General features: G+C 39.7%; 1 protein-coding gene across 2 annotated transcripts in view; it reads left to right on the top strand.

Annotated features, from left to right (window-relative positions):
• Nucleotides 1–18,072, top strand: part of KLF3 (KLF transcription factor 3) — a 28,404-nt gene extending 10,332 nt beyond the window's left edge. For both annotated transcript variants that reach the window (XM_075499929.1, XM_075499930.1), the window contains exons 3-7: nucleotides 1,200–1,296; nucleotides 7,012–7,507; nucleotides 7,964–8,114; nucleotides 12,677–12,837; nucleotides 14,008–18,072. In XM_075499929.1, coding sequence (XP_075356044.1) covers nucleotides 1,240–1,296; nucleotides 7,012–7,507; nucleotides 7,964–8,114; nucleotides 12,677–12,837; nucleotides 14,008–14,189 — 1,047 coding nt within the window. In that variant the 5' untranslated portion in view covers nucleotides 1,200–1,239 and the 3' untranslated portion in view covers nucleotides 14,190–18,072. The remainder of the gene's footprint in view (nucleotides 1–1,199; nucleotides 1,297–7,011; nucleotides 7,508–7,963; nucleotides 8,115–12,676; nucleotides 12,838–14,007) is intronic.
• Nucleotides 18,073–21,225: the final 3,153 nt, after the last annotated feature.

Below are 21,225 nucleotides of genomic sequence, written 5' to 3' on the forward strand. Positions count from 1 at the left end.
TTCATTTAAATTTCTGGGAGAATTTTCCAGCCCCAGCTACAAATCTGTTGTTGAGCCTTTAGCCTGCTTCTGCAGGGTGAAATGGTCTGGATGGTGTGGTCTGGCTGTATTCGTTCCTTTCCAGTGCCATCTACTGGTCAAAATTGAATTTGTGTAAATTTTTTTTTTTTTTTTGTCCTTGCATCTTAATAGAGGTCATACCACTTCCGGGCACGACTGTGCACTGTACAGTGTATGGTCAGAACTTGCTCCTTTAACATCAGTCATTTAATGTATAACCTCAAGTGATTGGTAAAAGCTTGCCAACGTCTAAATGTTATTGAGAGCAAATTTCCTTTGCTTCTCTTGGTTTTTACTGTGTACCTTTATGGCTTACCCCAGAAGAAGTATCTCCTCCTTTCCTTCAAAGCATCTTTCCAAGTTGACTGTGGCAAATGTGTAGCATGATAGTTAAGTTATGACATCCTTTATGCTAAATACTTTTATTTCAGGCAGTTTGAGATAAGCTAGAATTGGATAAGTGAGGTTGAACACTCTGTAGAAAAAACAACTGAAGCTCCACAGAATACAACCAGATTTTTTGAAGTGCTTTTCTTTTGTACAGTTAGCACAAATTATTGTTATATTGTCACTAAATCTATTATCTCAGGGAAATAACCGATGTATTTTTATGTTAAGTCATTGCAGCATGTGGAATATACCTCTCCAAATTAGCCCTGAATTTTAATCTTTCTTTTGCATGGATTTCAGTGTCACTGTATGTGAAAGTTTCTACTTTTCTATCAGGACAAGAGACATCCTCTCCAGAATCAGTTCACTGTATTATCAGCTAAAGAAGATTATTCTGAAGTTACAATGCTGATGAGAAATGCATAGTCTAAACTGTGATGTGTTTACACACTAATGACGGCTAATGAAAGTGACAATTCTGTGATCTTGGTATGCTGACATGCACAATAAAAATTCAAATTAACTTTCATTAAAGCGAGCAGATGTCCCTTTGTTCCAATAGTAATTGGGAAAGAATAAACTTACAGTAACTGAAATATTTAAATGAAGCCCAGTCAAATATTTTAGAAGCTATGTTAGAGATGGCTAAATATTCACATTAATCTAGCAAAATAGTAAGTTCTTTACAGTTCAGAAAGTTGATTAGGGGGTTTCCTGTGGCTTTCTAACACCTTGTCTTTCCCCTGCAGGCCAGGACATCAGAGGCATCAGAACAGGTGAATAAAAAAGATGCTAATGTTTGACCCAGTCCCTATCAAGCAAGAAGCAATGGAGCCTGTTTCAGTGGTAAGACTTTTAAAATGTTTTAGCCTTTGTGATGACTCTATAGTTTTTCCATCTTTAAATTCATACCAAGTTTTCTCCTAAGCTTTGGACTAGCCTAGGAAAGGCTGTGAAGTTATATTTTGTTTTTAGGGCAATCAAATTTACATTCTAGGAAAACTTTTTCTGTAGGTCACGAATTTGTTGCCCCTAAATGACCTGCCCCATTACCTCTGCTGGTGGTCCCCTCCCCAGAGCAGAGGAGGGAACATCCTAGTACTCCTCAGTCACTGCAGTGCACATATGATCTCTGTAGCTCATGCTGCTGATGGAGGTGGGTTGAAATTAAGTTGCCAGACTTCACAGTGAAGTGGCAAGAGCCTGTGGTTTTGATGTTACACCTTTGAACTAAATGAACAGCTGCTCACTGTCCCCTTTTTTGTTTCTCTCTTGGTCTTGAAAACACGTGCCTGGGGCTAACTCTGCACTCTAAACAGCAGACAATTAATTCTGACAAAAAAAGTAATGGCTTTTTGCTGGGTAAGCCAGGTGCATTACCTTTCCATGTGAACAGATGAGAACCAGGGCAGTGGAGGAGGAATTGGGAAAAAAGGGGAAGGGGAGACTTCTTCTCGATTGGGGTAATTTTCTGTCAACTTGGTGTATAGGGTCATCTCAGAGAAGAGTCTGATAAGCAAGAGCAGCAGGAATGTGTAGCTGGGAGGGGGACAGTGGGAATTGTGATGATTTAGGCTGCCAGGGAAATACGGCCTTAGGAAGCAGTTGCATGTATACTTCACCTATTCAACTGCAGGCTGCTGCTGAAAGGAAAGGTTCAGGCTTTTCTCCCTCCTTTCCAGCTTTGTGTCTCCTTTGTATGATATGAAGCAATTGTGTGGCCACAGAATGATTTGGATCCTTTGGATCAGCTCATTGAATGGTCAGAATTGCTAACCAACCAAAAATACCCTTATTTTTTGGTCAGATCAGGAGGCAGATCTGACTCATTGTGCAGCTGCTCAGTGCTAGAGCAAGGGGAGAGGGGAGGACAAGGGAACTGCCACCACAGCTGTCTGGCAGAAACTGCTCTGGAGACACCTAAAGACAGGAATCATGGTGTGGAGAGAACATAGGAAGGGATAGCATCACTGAGTGTGTTAGTTTTCTTGACCTTCTTTTGAGAAGGTGGAAGGAAAGAGAAACTGTGTGATGTTTTGGAGGTGCTGAGCGTAGCATTCAGTTCACTGTGGGCTGACATAACTCAGAATTCTTAAATCAGGATTTATTTGTATTGTGTCTGTCATTCTGATAGTATCATTAGAGGCCAAACTAAATGAAGCCCCTTAGGAATTATTTGTTATTGTACCTGAACATACACTGTCCGTAGGTATAAAGTCTGTCTTTACAAAATCCCATTAGTTGGGGTGGGAGAAGGAAAAAAATTAATGGTTTTGACACCACTGTATTTCAGAAAGGATTAGCTATGCTTCTCAGATGAGTGAAGCTTGCACCCACAGTATTTCATCACTCTGCCAACAGCTCGTGCTATTTATTGACTTGAATTATTGAAGACATTTTATGATAGTTCTTAACGAACTAGTGACAAAGTCATCTGAGTCCTACCTAAATATTTGCTGTGAGAACTTTTTAAATATATGGACAAATACCAGTGACCGTTTAGTGAAAGAAGTTGCTTTTTTATGTGTTACCATTTTTCTTTGAATTGAAATAAACAGTTTTTCTCTTCCCTTCCATCAGTCCCAAAACTACTTGTTTCACCCGTTTTTAAAGATAGCTATGTGCTACATGAGGGATTGAGGTCTTAAGTAGTGTACTAGAATACAAATTTCATGCGGTGAGAATGCTTTTTCTTGTATTAGCTACTATTTGGATTAAATCCTATTTATCCTCTTACATGATGCTGATGTGACAAATAGTGTAAGTAGGTAAGCAGGTTCTTCACCTGTTTCTGTTTTTCCAAAAGGCTGGCTAAATTTTTTAAGTCAAATTCATAGGGTTATGTAGTTTATAAAAGTCTTCGTGAATTGCTTCAAAATCTGTTCGCCTGTACACAAAGAAGATGTTTCACTGTAGCAGTATAACAGAATTCAGCAAATTATATCAGATTAATGCTTGATAATGTTCCCTTGTGGAAGCAGCAGTCTTCTGGGTGGTGATAGGTGTGCTTGTGACACATTGGGCCACTCTTTATTCTTGATAGATTGTCAAGAGAAAAAGCATGGTGATTCTCCTTTTGGATTTATTGATTTAATTGTATGAGCCACATGGATATGACTCAAAAATATTAGAAGTTCCTTTGATTTATTTTCTAGTTTCTTTGTGGCTTCAGTGCTCTGGGTTTTATTATGGACAAACAGCAAGGAAAGGTAAATGAATTGCTTTGTAAGGCCCAAAGAGGGAAAGTGATGATATCAAACATAAAAAAGAGCTAGATGGAGACTGTAAAGGAATATATGTTGAAATACAATCCTGCATCTTTATAGTGATCTACCATAGTGACATACCATTCTGCACAGGAATGTTTAGGAAAGCAGAAATTTACAGGAAAGTGGGAATTTGTTGGGTTTTTTCAATCCAGGTCAGACCAAACTCCTACATACACTGTTAATTCCCACAGTAGAAATCCAAGGAAAATGTATCAGCCTAAGTATTTTAGGCAAACAAAGCAATGATACCTAATTTTCCATTGTTCCACCAGAATACTTCGCATAAGTTCTAGGACTGGTGAGAAAAGACTGCTCTTGGAGGCTATGAAGTACACTCCTGTTTCCTGTAGTTGGTGGCATTCAGAAAGCCAAACAGTGCTAGTTAGGCTTTTTGTTTGTTTGTTTGCTATTGTTAATGCTCCCTATTTACACAGAGGGACTGTGTAAAGTAAGTAAGGAAGTAAGTCTTCCTTACTCTCCCATCCCATATCCCCCAATGGGTACTGTCGGCTTCCCTGGCAAAGAAAGGGAAAGTGACTTACCAAATTTGAAAGCAGTGGTTCATATCAACCTAATGGCAATTGCTGTGTCCCGGGGAGCTAGAAACTGAAACTTTGCTATGCTAAAAGATACAGGAAGCTTAACTTCAGAACCAGGAGATAGGTCTGAGTATGACTTACTCCAAACGAAGAGGGTTTCAACCACACTTTATTGATAGTGAAGCAAAACTGTTTTCCACCAGAGTGTCTGATTGACAGCAGATATTCTCCTTTTTATTGTTCTAGCATCCTTCTCAACTTTTGCACCCTTTTTCTTCCCAACACAGGTAATTTGTCACACCATATTTTTCTATCGCAACTTTATCTGCAGTTCAGATAGAAACATAGCAATTAAAATCGCAGAAGGAAGAAAGTTTAAGAAAAATGATTCAGCTTCCCCAAACTGCCAGAAATAATAGCTGATGTTAAATCTATGCCAGTTTAATTACAACAATGAAAACCTTCTATGCAAAATAATGCAAGGCATATGGGGTAAAATACCAGGTCCCTAAAATAATCACTTCTTAAAAACTTCATAATTTTCTTCCTAATTCTTGGAAAGTATTTCTTGCTTGTCTAAATACATTTTACTTCACTCTTTCAGTTTACAGTTTTCTGCGCAACATTTTAATAGTTTGGTATTTTTTCAACACACACACCCTGTGTTACTTGAGTTGAAAGAGGATAACTGTTTATATAGAAAGGTTACAGCTTGGAGTTGCTTTGTTCTTTAATAGACTTGTTGACCAAAAACATTCCCTATGATTTAAATTGCATAGTCTTTTTCCTTTCTAGTTTCTTGCAATGGAAGAAATGTTCGTAGGTAGTGACCTTGTGGTCATCCCTGACAAACCTGCAGCACTGTAAATGCACTGATGCTTAGTGGTGGAACATTTACAGATTGTTGAAGCCGAGTAGACTTTGTAATGTAAACCAGTAACAGCAATTTTAATCTCTTTAATATTTTTTATGTGTTTAAATTTTGAATTTTTGCCTATGTCCATAACTTGATCAGACTTAGTAGATATTAAATACTGTTAAATATTAAACTCTGAATATTCAGTGGCCTTCATCACTTAGAATGCTAATAATTTCATCGCTTGGCTCAACAGTGGTGGCAAATCTACAGAACTTGTTTTAGCCAGCACTGCTTGCAATAATGGCATTTTAATAGAATTCCGAGGAACCAATTACCATCGAAGATTAATGTTTTTATAGATTGAATTTGTAAGACTAGTCATAAAGAGAATAAATAACATTTCAGAGGTTTTAATGTAATATTTACTGTTTGAAGATTAATCGTGTATGCTGCTTTATTTGAGTATTTTATGGAATAGGTGACTCAGCTTTGTTGTTTTATAACAGTGCTATGAATGCAGCAGGAAAATTTAATATTTTCTAAACTCACTGTTTCAAACAGCAACTGAAAAGAGGAAAAATACATTTGTGTCATTTTGCAAAAATACTTTTACTTAATGTTGACATTTAAAATCAGCTAACTGTCCCTCACAGGGAAGGCAGAGGTAAGAAACCAGGAAGATGTATTGCTAGAAGTTTTCACCCCAAGAAAAAAATAATTGAAATGTCATGGAAACGATTGTATAAAAATACAAGAGCTTTATACTTCTACCATTTTGGACATTTTTTTAATCCCACTCATCAAAGTCTTTTTGGTGCCAAAGAATTCATCAGTTTTTCAATATTAGTGTGAAATTGCTTAGCCTTAATGTGAAGTTTTACTTACCTAGAATCCAAAAATAGCATTTTATTTCAAAAAATTTACAACATCTAAGGGCTAAACAACTGTGTGGATGGCATTTTCTGTGTCATATCTGCTATGTTAGAACATCACATAGGTTTCCATTTTAAGTTATCTGTTAGTAAATAACCTCAGTTTTCAACACTTTTTACATGCAAAATTGATCTGTTTGGATAGTTGTTTAATATACTATACTCTGCAATGAATGTTAATACTTCTTGGGTTACAAAAATTATTTCCACTAAAATATGGAGATCGTCACATAGGTCAAGATTAGTTTTCAGGTTGTAATGAGAACTGCTAGCTACCACTAACAGGAATGTTCTTCCAACACACCAAATGTTTATCCTTGTACTAGTTTTCCAAAATCAGACTGGCTAGTTAGCTGCTTTATTTCTCAAAAAAAAAAAAGGTTTAGAATTTACCTTTTGCGCTCGTTTCTCACCCATTGCTTATATAGTTCAGCTGTATATTTTTTATTGCTTGTAGGGTTCAGATACATAATGTCTTGCTTTAGTGATGATTGTTTTCCAATGACTTAAGCAGTTGATTGGGACCCATTACTTGCAATTTTAAGTCCAATTCAACTCCCCTCTTGCTTGACTTCATGTTCCTCAGTATGTAGTTATATGCTGGGCATAGCACCATATAACTACATATAGGATCTCCTAGGTCAGTTAAGTAATGTGCATCTTAGTATATGAAGAGTAGTTTTTAAGGGAGAAAGAGTTGAATAAGCCTTGAGGATTTGTTTTCATCATCAGTTTTACATTGCTTCTGAAGCAGTTAGTGAATCAGTACTTGAATAACTTCCTTTGTGTGAAATCTTGGGCTTTCTTTAATTCACTTTTATTTAGAAAATACCTGAAAGTGCTTTCTTGAAACTTTTTCATTTTGCCTCAGTTTTATTAGCCACCTTTCTTTTTCAGCAGTAATTGTGTGTGTGTTGATTTATTATTTTATTTTCTTTATTTTTTTCCACTCCTTCTGACAGTCATACCCGTCTAATTACATGGACCAAATGAAGCCAAACAAATACAGCGTCATTTATTCTACACCGAGTATGTTGCACAATAAATTCTACTCAAACCCCGAAGGACTATCAAATGGAATCCAGATGGAGCCAGTAGACCTTACAGTGAACAAACGGAGCTCACCACCTTCAACTGGAAGTTCTCCTTCCCCCCTAAAATTCCAGACTGTGCATAGGAGAACTTCACCTGGATTGACTCTGTCCTCACCCAGCTCACCTCTCAGTAAATTCACACCGTCACCCCCAGGAGTACAGCCTATCTCCATGCCAATAACGATCCCACCTGTAATGGCCGCTGCTCTTTCACGCCACGGACTGAGAAGTCCTGGAATACTCCCAGTTATACAGCCTGTTGTGGTCCAGCCGGTTCCTTTTATGTATGCTCCCCATCTTCAGCAGCCCATCATGGTGTCCACAGTTCTTGCAGATGAGATGGAAACTCCAAGTAGCATGCAAGGTTGGTGTTGTCAGAGTTTCTTTTTTACGCCATCTCATCCTGGGAAAATGACTGTATATACAAGCATTTTTTTGTGTGTTTTTCGCATTTTAGGAAATGGAACATAATTCCTGTCCTTCTAAAATACGCAGGCATAGAATTTACTGTGTAAATATTTTACCAAACTTACCAAGGTCATATTCTGTTCTGATTTATACCTGCATAAAGCTGTTTATCTACTGAGATTTGGACTGATAAAAATGTTGGACTGATGAAAATGAATAGAATTGTTTTGACTCATAGTTCATCAGGAGATAGACTAAAACTGGGAGATTTTGTATTGTATCATCAATTGTTGCACTAAATACAGGGCTGGGGGATTTCTTTTAACTATAGATTTTTACATACATTTTTTATTTCCATAACTCTCCATATTTTTGATGTGTTGCCTTCCCTCTCCTACCCTCTCACATACAGTGCCTGTCATTGAGTCTTATGAGAAGCCTACACTGAAGAAAACAATCAAAGTAGAGCCAGGAAATGAACCATCGAAGACTGACTTCTATCCTGAACAAATGTCACCTCCAGTGATGACTTCATTGTCTCCCCAGCAAGTAATGTTGCAAGAGTAAGTAGCTAGCAGTAGTCTCAAGATCAGCAGAAGAATGAAAAGAAGTTCATTGCAGCAGTTACCAATTTTGAGGATTGGGAGGGAGTGTTGCTGTGCTTTAGAACTTGTGATAAAATACAGAAAAACATCCTTCCCCCCACTGCCACGGTGAAATGCGATTTCAACTTTTGTTTTCCCTCTTTAGCAATATAGGAGTTGAAACGTATTTATACATCGCAACCACATAGATCTGCCATTTATATAATGCATTTCTAAAGTAATGCTACTCCCAATCCTCCAATTTACTGAAAGTAGGACTCCCAATAAGCCAGTGATACCTGTTTATGTAAAACCAGCAGCAAACTGGAAAGACACTGTAAAAACATTTCATACTGATCTCTGTATTTATGTTACCTAAAATACCTTTCTTTAAAAAGATTCTTGTGACTTCCTTTTCTTGGAGGACCTCTTTGTCTTTTAAAAAATTTTGGCTACTTGGTGGAAAGAACCCCCTCAGGCCTACAAGTTCTGTATATGTATCCAGTGAAATTCCATGTTTACCCGAGGCCATTGTTCCGTGGGTGGTTTTTTTGGCAGCTCAAGTAGTTCCTGAAGCTCGCTCTCCTCCCAGCCACTTGTTTCCACCTCAGTACCAACTCATTGTGCTGGTGCAACTGTTACTGGGGCCACTGCATGAACTGGGTCACAGATCTAATTGGGTTTAAAACAGTCCTGTTTGCAGAAGGCAGAGCAAGAAAGAAGTGAGGTCTGGGGCAGAAACTTTTTGATTGGAAATATTAAAAATTTCTTAGGCAGTACCTGAGGACCCATGAGCACCCTTCCATTTCCCGTTTCCCTAGGGAAAATTCATTCAACTTACCAAAATCATGGAATGGCCCAGAGCCTGGCTCATCCTTCAGCAGGCAGTGCTCTGGGCAGGCATGCAGGCTGCCAGCGTGGCTCTGGCAGGAGCTGAAGTTGGAATGGGCTCACGGTACATGACCTCAGAATCCATTTCTGCCCTTTCTTCCTGCTCACTGTCACCTCCGAGTGGTTGTACAAGACCTCACCTCCTAGGGCGGCAAAGAAGGGCTCCAAGCCAGACTCCCAAAACCAGTGTGTGAGTGCGGGGTGATTCAGAAAGAGAAAGCATGGGACAGGTGGTCTTCTGCGTTTCCTTCAGAAGGCAGCCTCTTCCTCCTGCTCACGACCATTCCCAGGTTAGAAGGCACACCATGGCTCCAGGGCTAACTACATTCTGCACAGCCTTCTTGTGGGCACCGCTCCTCGTTTTCAAGTCTCTAACCATCTAATGCAGCTTCTAGACTGCAGGCTCTTTGCAATTAACTAGTTGCCAGCTAGCTGTTATAAACGATATACTGTTTATTTAAAAATAAACTTACATGTTGTATTATAAGTTTATTATATTGTATTACATACAATAAACATATACTAGTAAACATCCGTGTTTACTATTTTGGATAGTGGATTACATAATGGATCTGCCACACAAGGGAGTCAGGTCTGTATGTACTTGGAACTAACTTCTGCTAGGTCAGGACTATCAAATGGTTGCTTTTTTGTTTTGTTAGGCCTCTTTAACAAGAGCAAACCAGTAAGTGCTGTTCCTGGCTGGTACCACACCCTTCCTCCAGGGCTGAGACTTCTGCAGACTTGTCACCTGCATTAGTGATTTGCATTAATTATTTCCTAATGAGTCCAGTTTCCACAGGAAACCCATCCACTGAGCAAAGAATATAAAATTTGGTATAGGGTGTAGGTAGTGTTGTTACAAAAAACGTTTGAATAGTCCATGTTTCCAAAGCATCTCCTCTGCTTGCACATGCAGAGCATTATGTTTATGGAGACCCTGTCCTGACATTGTAATGGCTTAAATTGCTTCCTAGCTGTCCTGTAGAGCTGCAGTTCTTGCTCGTTCCTAAAGCCAGCCCTTTCACATTCACATTCTGCTGTATCTGCAACAAGAAGTTTGTAAATGGTAGTTTTTATCTTTTTATCATTTAAAAAAATATATAGACAAATCACAAGTTACAAGATGAGAGACCTAGACCTTTATAAAATTTCCTGTTGTCTCACAGCTTCGTCAGCCCTTCTCTCTGCATTAAGAACTGTAGTTAGGCAGTGATTTTTTTATCATTTTTTCATACGTTCCAACTGCCCAAAGTGGACTATTTAGACACATAAGCTACATTAAAGGGGCATAGGAAACCTTCAGTCTCACTTTTAAGTGACTGATTTTGCTTTAGCATTAGTTTTTGGCATGCACATTATATATACATAATGTTGGTGGCATTTCTGTAGGGATTGCTGGACTTTCTAGTATGTCTGATAACTGATGTAACTATGCAGTTATTTCTAAAATCAAACTTGAGGTAATAATCTCTGACCAAATATAAGAAGCCTCACTAATGTATTTTCTTGCGAGTGGAAGTGTCAAAGTCTAACTCATGCTGTCAACATAGTGTGGTCTGTTGGTAAAGAAGGCGAAAAAGCTGTTAAAATTGTAACATGATTTTTCGAATATGCTTTTATCTATTAAAGAATGACACTTAAATGGTTAGACTTAACGTGAATTTGTATCTGGCTGTGTAAGAGGGAATGAAAGAATTAGGGCTGTGCTTTTATTATTGGCACTTACTTAATATTTACCTCTGATTTTTGACACCACCTCAACCATTTTTTGAAACTGGCACACCCTTTCTGATTATTGATAACATTCTGTAGTCTTGCCAGCCTCCTTTTCTCTAAAGGGAAAATGAGACAGAGATGAATTCTCACCGCTTTTTTTACATGCTCTTAGATTGAAAACTATCACAAATGGTGCACAGCCAATACCCTTTTTCTCCCTTTTTCCAGATGTTGCCATGTCCAGGACTAGCCTCTACACATAGGGATTTAAACCAAGTTTGCTTGCTGTCCTAAGCCAGAGCTTCTCCAAAAAGACTAGCATGCAACAGCATTAAAACTAAGCATTGCTTTAGAGGAGCATTTATTTGGAAGCTGAAAGCCTGCCTTTCTTATTTGAGAGTATGTACATCTGCGTCTAACATCACTGTCTGGGGTGTCCTGCCATTACAATAATTTTAGCTAGATTTAATCTGTACTTGAAGAGTACATCACTCAACAGTCACACAAACACCCAAGAAAGAGAATTTGGCTCCCAATTTCAAGCTTGTAACTCTAATAAGAGAACTAATCACAGAACTAAACTTTTCCCACATCAGTAATTCCTATCCTGCTGCTGTGGAGAGTAATAGAAATTTTTTTTCTTGTTAAACCACATACAAGATTTTCTTTGCTGTGCCTGATAAGTCTTTTTTTATTTGGTTTTAACCAAAGGACCTTTAGCACATGCCCTTTATTTTGCTGAGAGAAGTAGGTATTCAGTGTTTCTGAAAATTAGGCCCTAAAGGAACTTGGTTTAAGTAACTAATATAACCTAGTGTTGTAAAACGTAATTTGATCAGTAAAGAAATGTGAAATACAGTAACTGAGAAAAGACTGGAGTTCTAGAAAGTTTATTTCTGTCATATGGAGGAGCTGGTTTTGCAACAAGGAATGCTAATATCTGCACATTATATACTAAGTTTCAGTTAAAAGCTAAAAAATACATTAAAAGCACTGATATAGATCTGCTAATGGGTTGAAAAATGCAACTTTGTGAGGTTGCAAGATTGGTAATGCCACTTAACCTTTTTGACGCACATACTTATGTCCTTTTCTAACATAGACATGGAAGAAAGAATCAAGGTTGTCCCCAGTTCTACAGTAGGGGTGTTGTTCAAACCTAAATATCCACAGTCAATGACACCTTTCAAGAAGCTCGATGTGTTTTCACATGCATGAATGTTTATGTTTTTGTTGGTTGCAGAAGTCCATATGTAGTTAGTACATGTCTTACCTGCACTGTACCTGTGGGCTTCAAAAGCAAAAAATGATGTTTATGAAGGTGGAGGGACAACTTCAGACATCCTGTGGGTGTGCCACGCAGGCTAAACTCTACTTTTAGGAATTGACGTCAGTGGTATAGGGAGGCCGCACCCTCCTGCCAGCACCAAACAGGAAATTCTTAATTACTCTCTAAAGGAGTGGTTGGAACAATAAAGATTGAGTTCTGCTTTGAAACCCTAAAGGTACAATTTCTTTATTAATATGGACTAGCTGTTTCCAATTACAAGTGAATTAGTTACATTTGAAGGAAGAAGAAAAATTGTGAACAAATACAAGAAAAGTTTACTATGAACTCAGAGTTTGAGAAATATAGGTTTGACTGAAAAACAGGAATTTGAGCGGGGTTTTTCCTTTGTAAGTTTAAAAAAAGCTAGGGAGTAGTAAAAATGGCTACATCATGCCACAAAGTGAGTAAACATTTTAAAATATTACCGCTAGAATACATGAAATTTGCTAAACCCTCTTGAATTTTTCGACATGCATGTAATGTTGTTCTTTCTGCCAAGAGACAGAGTGGTAGTGAATAAAGGGCTCTGTCATGAATCATATTAGCTGAGGTTTGCTGTGCTAAATGTTTTTCATTTTTAACATTCAATTTGACTTTGCAGGAATCACCCTTCAGTTATAGTTCAGCCAGGAAAGAGACCTTTACCTGTGGAATCTCCGGACACGCAAAGAAAACGCAGAATACATCGATGTGATTATGAAGGCTGCAACAAAGTCTACACTAAAAGCTCCCATCTGAAAGCTCACAGAAGAACCCATACAGGTTTGAGCATTGCTATGCTTTTCTTTCATCAAGTCTATGGTAAAATAGTAGACTAAGGTTTTTAGTTTGTGCTAATGGCCAGGTGACCACAGGTGTAAATAACAAAATGACACAAGTTAGATCTGGCATTGTTCTGAATGTAATTATAGGCTGAGCAAAAGACAGAGGATGTAGCAGGAAAAACCCACAACAAGAGACTGTAAGCCAAAGCAGGATCACGGTGTATGCTGGTATGCTTTACATTCACTGGCTCTTTGCTCATTTTCTGTCCAGTTGTTTGCAGATTACTCATTCTGCACACCCTGTAAACACCAAATCGATTCAAATTGCACTACCTCACCTCTTACATCACTGTTAAATCTGACTGAGTCTTCCATGGGAGTAGCCCATTTGCAAAAGTCTGAACTGTGTGCCAAATACAAACCCATCTGCTTCATGTGGATGTGCTAACCACTGGTCCGATAGGGCTCTTTTCTCAGTCTTCCAGTAAACATATCCCCATCTCTGTTCTCCGCAGAAATGTTCATCTTGGCATGCTGAATGAATTTACGTACATCCAAGGTTTTTACAAAGATACGGGACACTTTAGGTAAAATAGAGCCCAGTTCGTGTCTGTCTTGCATCTCTACACAAGCCAGCCCTTTACCTGTTGGGCAGCACAATGGTGTTAAGGAGAAGGAGGATGACGTATTCGAAAGTAATGATTGAGAGAGATTTTAAGTTGAGCTACTTGGGACAGTGGTGCCAGTTATTTATACTACAGTAAGTTTAAGAGGTCACAAGATTTCTACCTGTTGTGCTGAATGGTAACACCAGTCCTTTCCCCCAGCTAATCTGGAGTATGAGGTCCTGGTTAGGAAAATACTTGAACAAATGCTTAAACCTTCACACTTCTGGGCTTGATGAGACAAAACAAGTGCTAATATGGCAGAGGGAGGAACAGAGAGGCAATAAAAAAATAAGTTGTGGCAGGAAACAATTTTTTGATCTGTTAACTTCGACTGCACAGTTTCTAGCGCAGAGTACTCTGCAGCCCAGTGCTGTTTGGAGGCTTTTTGAGTAAGCATTAAAGTACTTGCTGAAATTTGACAAGGCAAGAGGATAAATCTGTCCAATATTTAACTGATGAGTTTGTGTCTTAAATCCCCACTTCTGTGTTTCTTTTTCCAGGTGAAAAACCATACAAATGCACTTGGGAGGGATGCACGTGGAAGTTTGCTCGTTCTGATGAACTAACGCGGCATTTCCGCAAGCATACAGGAATCAAACCTTTTCAGTGCCCAGACTGTGACCGTAGCTTTTCACGTTCGGACCATCTTGCTCTTCACAGAAAACGCCACATGCTAGTCTGAATGTCTTCTGTCCCTGACTCCTGTCACAGTTGTGGTTTTTTTTTTTCACACATGCATTTTAATTTGGATTCAGCTGGTCTGAATCTCTGAGTTTATACCATTAAAAGCTTACGTATGGTCAGTAACAGATGTTATCTAACCCTTCTATGTCCTTGCCACGGGTCAGACCTAAAGAATGTGAACACTTCTTTTTTTTTCTCCTGGGGATGCTAAGCAAACCCTTTCTCCAGACAGTATGTTTAATGTATTCCATTGTGAATAAGGGAATTTGTAAACTAACAGCTTTTGTTGGTTTCTTCATATAATCAACCCAGCATATACTGATAAAGTAGTAAATGTTATTGCATATCTAAAATGCAAGTCCTTGCCAGAGACTTTTATTTATGTGCCCTCTAAGGATACTCTCTCATTTTGTGCTCAACAATGCAATGAACAGACTCTCCCAACCATGTTGATTTCTGCAATATGGTTAATAGAACAGTTTTAGAAAGGCACCTGATTCAGAAATACCCTCTGCCCGAACAGTGAATAACACTGTAGAAATAAATCTAAGCAATATAATTACTTTACAGAAAGATTGAGTCATAGTATCATTTACCCCAGTCAAGAAGAAAAATTGGCAGGAATTGGTCTATACATAATATTGTGCATCTAAACCAATGTCACCTGTCCTCTGTATTATAGTGTAGTATATATCCTTGTTTTTATTGCATAATGCCCTGGTGGATTTGTTAAATGAAGACCTTGTGTGACACTGTATGTCTGGTTTCTGTGCAAGTGTATGGATGGAACACACACGGTACTCTCCTGTGACATGGCATTAAATGATACTAATTGAAACCTACCGCACCTCATTTCAGGGATATAGAGTATCCCTCTACAATCACTCCCCTACATTTCCTCTACTCTAAATATTTTTTCTTTGCTGTACCTCAGAAAATAGCAATCGTTAAAAATGCTCCGAACTGTATCGTTGCGAGTGAGTGCCACTTTAATACACTACAGTATTTAAAATTATTAATCCACAACATTTTTATGAGAAGATGGCATCAGATAATGAAGCACTTCTGATGATAAATTGAGTCATGTATCTGTTTTGGATAAAAACGTATACCAAATCATCCATTTGATAACTCTGATTTGTGACTCTGGTAGTCTCTCAATGCTAGGTAGACTAAGTTTTCCTGTGGATGTGTCTATTGCATTAAAACACCACATCAGCAAGTCTTAACTCCCATGTCAGTTAGCAAACACAACTCAATAGATAAAATAAACTGAATTCAAGCAGCTTGCAGTTGACCCTAGAAATGTTCCTGTCTCTGGAAGCCCGCTGAAAGGAAGGGTTCTGTCTTTATTAGCTGGCAGACTTTGTGGCACTGCAAGGAGACAGGATGTATTTCTCTAGGCTCTCGCACGCCAGTGAATTTTTGTTCTTTCCCCTACGTAAGGTAAACGCCATTCCCTACAAATTAAACATACTGAAGTCATAGTTTCGTTTCTCTCGGAAAAACCCACTGGAAAATGGAGGGGTGAGGGGAGGAGGAGTTTCATAAAACTCTCCAGGAGGAGGCAGGTGGAGCATCCATCTGCAGGTGGGTATACTCGAGTTTATGGAGCAGGTAGGCTGTGCTACATCCCATGGAGTCCAACGGCAAACTGAAACAGTTTTGCAGATGCAAGAGTTCGAGTGCAAAGAGCCTTCCCTTGATGATAGAGTTTACCAGTTGTTCTGCTGACATCCACATACCCATAGAGTTAGAGAAGGAGAGGATCTGTACTTCTTGGGGAAAAAAAAAATGCTCCTACAGCAATTGCTGTGAAATGCAAGCTATTGTTCCGGTTGTGTAACAAATCTTAGATGTGGGAATATGGAACCGGCAATTTTATTTAAGGAATAGAGCCCTCAACATGTGCTCTACAAAGGGGAGAACAGGGATTTGCGAAGCGGGGCTGGGAACGTTGCTGTAAAGCTTTTATGAGGAAGATCCGTATGCTCTGTTACAGCACCATACATCCTCACCACTTCGACACCAGGTGTGTCTTGTAACTGACCCTCATCTGCTTATCTATGGAGCTGAAGAACCTGGGAGATGAATCGGTCTTTTTTTGATTGGCCGGGTTGTTACTAACCCTAAGGAACTTGCAGGGAAGAGAATGATATTAATGAGCAGCTGTTCTAGAATGGGGACTTTTGTTGGATTTTTTTATTTTCAGCAGAAGCAGTATCGTGGAGTCCGAACTGGCCTCCTTCATTAGGCTCTAGGTTTTAATGGCAGTTCCATAAACGCAGACACGTCACTGACTGAGAGGCTGTGTGGAGCCCCTGTAGCATCAGTCACAAGTCTACAGATATCTAGTATCCTGGGATGAAATCAATTCTCCATTATATTCTAGGGGGAAAAAGCAGATGAGGTCCTATAAAAATAAGCAGCTTAATCGCAACTGATCCCATTTTAGCTTAACAAATGCAAATGCATAAAATTTGGGATGTTTAAGGAACATTTCTTTCCAATGCTCTGTTTCGCTTTCAAGGCTTTCACAAAATGTTTTCCTTAATATTTTCTTTTTTTAAAACTAGAAATCTAAAATCAAATACCCTAAAAGCAGAACTTCTTTGTAACTAAGAGTTACTTTGGAGAATTTAATCTAGATTATTTACCATGTTCATTTATTAGCCTATATATCTTTTTTCCTGAAAATATTTATGCTAATGGCAGGGACAAATACGGTGAAGATGCAATAGAACTTTTAAATATCTTTATCCATGTGCCTTTTGATTTAGGACAACAGAAATTTAAACATCAAATATAAATATTTGAGATTATTTCATGCAAATGCCTTGTTTGTAGGATTTCTCACTTGTGTCTGTGGTGTCTTTTTTGTGGAATGTCAAAGTCACAAACGAATATGCTTACATCTTTCAGCTGAAAATGTGAATTTACATCTTAACTGGCTCATTGACTCATTTTAGCAAACTGATTTGAAGGGTACCTTGTCATTTTTAAATATACACAACTAAATACTTTTAAAAAGCCAGTCCTTCCATCTTTGCCCTAAAGAGAAGCCAGTTTAGGTATAAAGATACCAAACCCTAAGCCTGCAGAACGTGTATATTTAAAAAAATACCTTTTTCACTAGCAGTATTGCACTGTGCAGTGAGTAACAGGTAATACTGTTTTACTAAAATGTGCTGGTTTAAGCTACTTGATTATAATGAATTCCTAGTTTCTAAGACAATCACAAAAAGCTAAGCAGGTATTGCTGTGTGTGGTTTTATTTAAATACACACCACCATTCTGCAGTGATATTTCCAATGCCACATCTTGTCCAAATATGTTGTTGTCTCTGCCAAGGTTAGCAACACGTAGATGAATACAAATCCTTTCTATAAAAAATTACAAAGCGTTTTACATATCTTAAGAGGGCTACACCAGTTTTCATTATATTTTACAGATATTAGCACTTTTTTTAATGTACTTCAAATATTAGAGGGTCAAAATAATCTTTCTGCTTAGCATCTCTCACCTGCAAATATAGCAGGGATATTATATTTACTTTAATAATTGTATAAACTATGCAGAAATTTTTTAATAAAATGTAATATATTTTATAAGCTAATAAGACTGAATGGGTAATTAAAGGTTTCTAGCGTGCATTACTATAACTTGCAAATAAGGAGACATTTTGGTAATCTTTTCTTACTAAAGATGTGAATGTTTAATGTACTTCACTGTTTCTACTTTGGTAGTCCAATGGGAATTCAGTAATGACATTTTGTCATGTCAAACTGTGAACATAAATTTGTACTGTACAGTCCTCATACTATATTTAGTATACAATGCGTATGTATTATACTTGTTAATAAAACCCTCCGAATATTGTTTGTGGTGATGTCGTCGTATGCCGTACAACAAAGAGCAGTGAGGCAGGTGCGAGGGTCAGGGCTATGCCCAGGGATCCTGCTGGCTCCAGGCAGCGTGCGAGAGCCCCTGGGTTTTTGGACGGCCCTTCTGCAGCGCCCATGCACGCCTCCCCTGCCTGCCTGCCCCGCACACACGACGGCGGGCAGGGGCAGGCAGGGCAGGGGCAGGAGGCATTGCAGGCACTGCCTGCAAGCACCCGCGCGTACTCTAACTCTTGTGCTGTGCAGGAGCCATGCCCAGCAGTGCACTTAGTGGCAAACTCACAGAAATAGTTTACTCACTTCTAATTAGGGCATTCTAACGGGTCCGTGGGCAGGTCTGGAGCACCAAACACGCGAGCGCGCATCTTTTTATCACTCGCAAAACGGCTGTCTGGGCCCGCTCCTTTAGCCAGGCTCTTCCCCACAGCCCTTTCCCAGGCCAGGGTGCCAGAGCAAGCAGCGCAGACGCAGGCTGCCAACACATCGATGCGCACGAACCCTGCTCGCCTCTGGGCACACCCGCAGGCTTTGCTGAGAGACGATGATGTGTAGAGCTGACAAAGAGTATTTTTTATTTCTTCACACCTTTTCAGATGCCTAAAAAGAGTGAGCCAGTTGAATTCACTATGCATCTCTTAACACTTTCCATTCCTGCTGAGGTAATTGCATCGGGATGTTGGTCTGTTGCTGCCTGAGACCCCGCGGATCAGCCTGGTGAGCACCTACACTATGCCGTGGTGACGTGCAGAAGGGAAAGCAGGTACAGCAGAAATGAGGCATAAAAATAAAACCCTGCGAACAGCAAACAAAACGTGAGAAAACGACCAGCTGGTATATCTTGCCGTCCTGCTTGAAAATAAGGATTGCTCATTGTAAAGCAAGAGTCAGTGCTCACATCATGCTGTTGATCCATAAGGTTCATTTGTTAGCGAACCAGTCGGTATCTGGGCTCCACAGCCTGCTCGCAGGAGGGACTGATGGCGTAGGGGACCGAGTCATGGCCGCTGAGCCAGCGCGGGAGCTGCCACGAGGAATCCTCGTGGAATGCACCTTATCCTGACCTGTCCCCGCTAGACCACACACCCCTGCGAGAGGCTCCTGCATTTGCTGGGCCGATGTGATTATTTATTTCGGTTTTCCTGAGAGGCAAAATGCATTGTATGTATTCTAGCATGAGCAATCATTTGCAGGAAATAGTCAATGATAATTCAATCGGCCACTGGGTGTCACCCTTAACCTGGGAAAAGGGAAAAATTTAAGTTTGCAAGATTGTAATTTAAGAAAACATTTCTTTTCTCACAGTTAAGAAATGAAGCTGTTCCTTCTGTCTTACTTTCTATCACTGAGTCAGATCCTGTCATGCACAGAGATCTGCTCAAGGATTCGAGACTGATCTTCACTTCCCTACTGCAATTTTTAGCCATAAAAACACATTTAACGTATCCTCGATTCTCTATGATTAAAACTCTGGTCTGGCCGAGCACTAACAAAGTCGATACACAACGTTGCTTTCATGTGTGCTTCCAGGCCTGTGAGCTCAGCGAGAGCAGCACCTGACATCATTTTTATAAACATGGCCATCAGCAGGACCGTATTTCAAGAGTTCAACCAGATACTCGTGTACTGTAAGTCTTGAAAACTTTTCTCAAGAAACAACTCTATGAACACATTTTTTAAAAAAAAATCTTCAATAGCACATTGCCTCATAAAAACCTGTGAAGAAAAGAATTTGCTTCATTGGGCCAAAACAAAAAATAATTAATACTTTACGTACCCTCTGAACAGAAACAGAGTTTCAGGGAAGAAGAAAACGGAAGTTTCGACAGAGAAGTGATGAGAAACACTGTCAAATGCTAACTTAAAAAAAACCTAAAATGAATCTGCTTTATCAAAGGAACTCAGAAGTGTATTTGAAGCGCCTATAGGGTGTGGTATAGTATGTAAATAACTGAAATACTTGGCATGTACATGAAAGATTTGTGAGGTATAAGGACAGAGTATAAAGGGGTGTTACAGGGTTAATACCCAAAAACAATATACTTGGCAGACTTGACTTCGGAAACCAGATTATTCCTTTCTCACCTACCTACAACTTAGGTTTCAGAACAGTCTTAAGGGTGAGAGACTCTTCCACGGCCCAGACCCTGTACATTATTTAGGACAAAAACCCCAGTTTGCGGATGCATTACATTTACAGAGGCCGGAAAGCCCGATTTGAGAAATTTTACTTCCTCTTTTCTCGTCAAGTAACCAGGACAGAATATGTGCCCATTAAAACGTTACCAGTAAGTGTGAATGCTAATCGTGTCCTTAGACTGTAACACTCGGGAGGGGGAGAAGTCTTTCAGGCAGGAGGGGCACAGGTTTTCTGGTAGCGTTCTCTGCCGCAAAGCTCAGAGGAGCCCTGGAGAGGTAAAGGCTACAAAACTCCTAACCAGCTTAATGTGCGCTGGCCTCTGCAACTGAACGGGTCCTTGAGTACCCGAGAGCTGTACAGCACACAAGCCTTAAATTATAGACAGATGTAACTCTGGCTGTAGGTGAAATAAAGAAGCCACTAAAGCTTAGCCAGGCAACTGCCTCAGAGCAGGCAGCGATGTTCGGAGGAAGTGAAGAACCTGCACCCAGAGGGATGCTGTACAGCTGGGGAAAAACCTGTTCAGAAGGAAACGTCACAGCTCCAGCAGCGCGTTCAGGCTGCAGCCCCAGGTCTAACATCACTGCTGCTGTGGGAAGCGCCTCGCAGCCTGCCATAACTGGCTGGCTGGCACAGGAGGTTGGTGATGCACTTTGGGCAGCAGACCGCTGTGCCCGATGGCCCTGGCCACCGGGCCGGGTTGCCATGAAGCACAAGTGACTCTCAGGGTAGGGTAAAGCCTTCCTGACTCGAACTCCTGCAGAGTGCTAAGCTCCTCTGTGTCTTCGGACATCTCCCCTCATCATAAATAACCTGCTTTTCAAGCATGCCGCATCCACCAGCTCCCACTGAAGTACTGAGAGTTTAGCAGCCCTTTTTAAGGTACACAAAGAAAGCTTGGTCCTGGCTTTGGGAAGGAGGAGATCTCAGTTACGTGTTATCAAACAAGTCAGTAGCCAACTTCACCTGAAATGAAGAGATTTTTAGCTCTTCTT

The sequence above is a fragment of the Mycteria americana genome, chromosome 4 (assembly GCF_035582795.1).
Source record: "Mycteria americana isolate JAX WOST 10 ecotype Jacksonville Zoo and Gardens chromosome 4, USCA_MyAme_1.0, whole genome shotgun sequence".
Taxonomy (NCBI): domain Eukaryota; kingdom Metazoa; phylum Chordata; class Aves; order Ciconiiformes; family Ciconiidae; genus Mycteria; species Mycteria americana.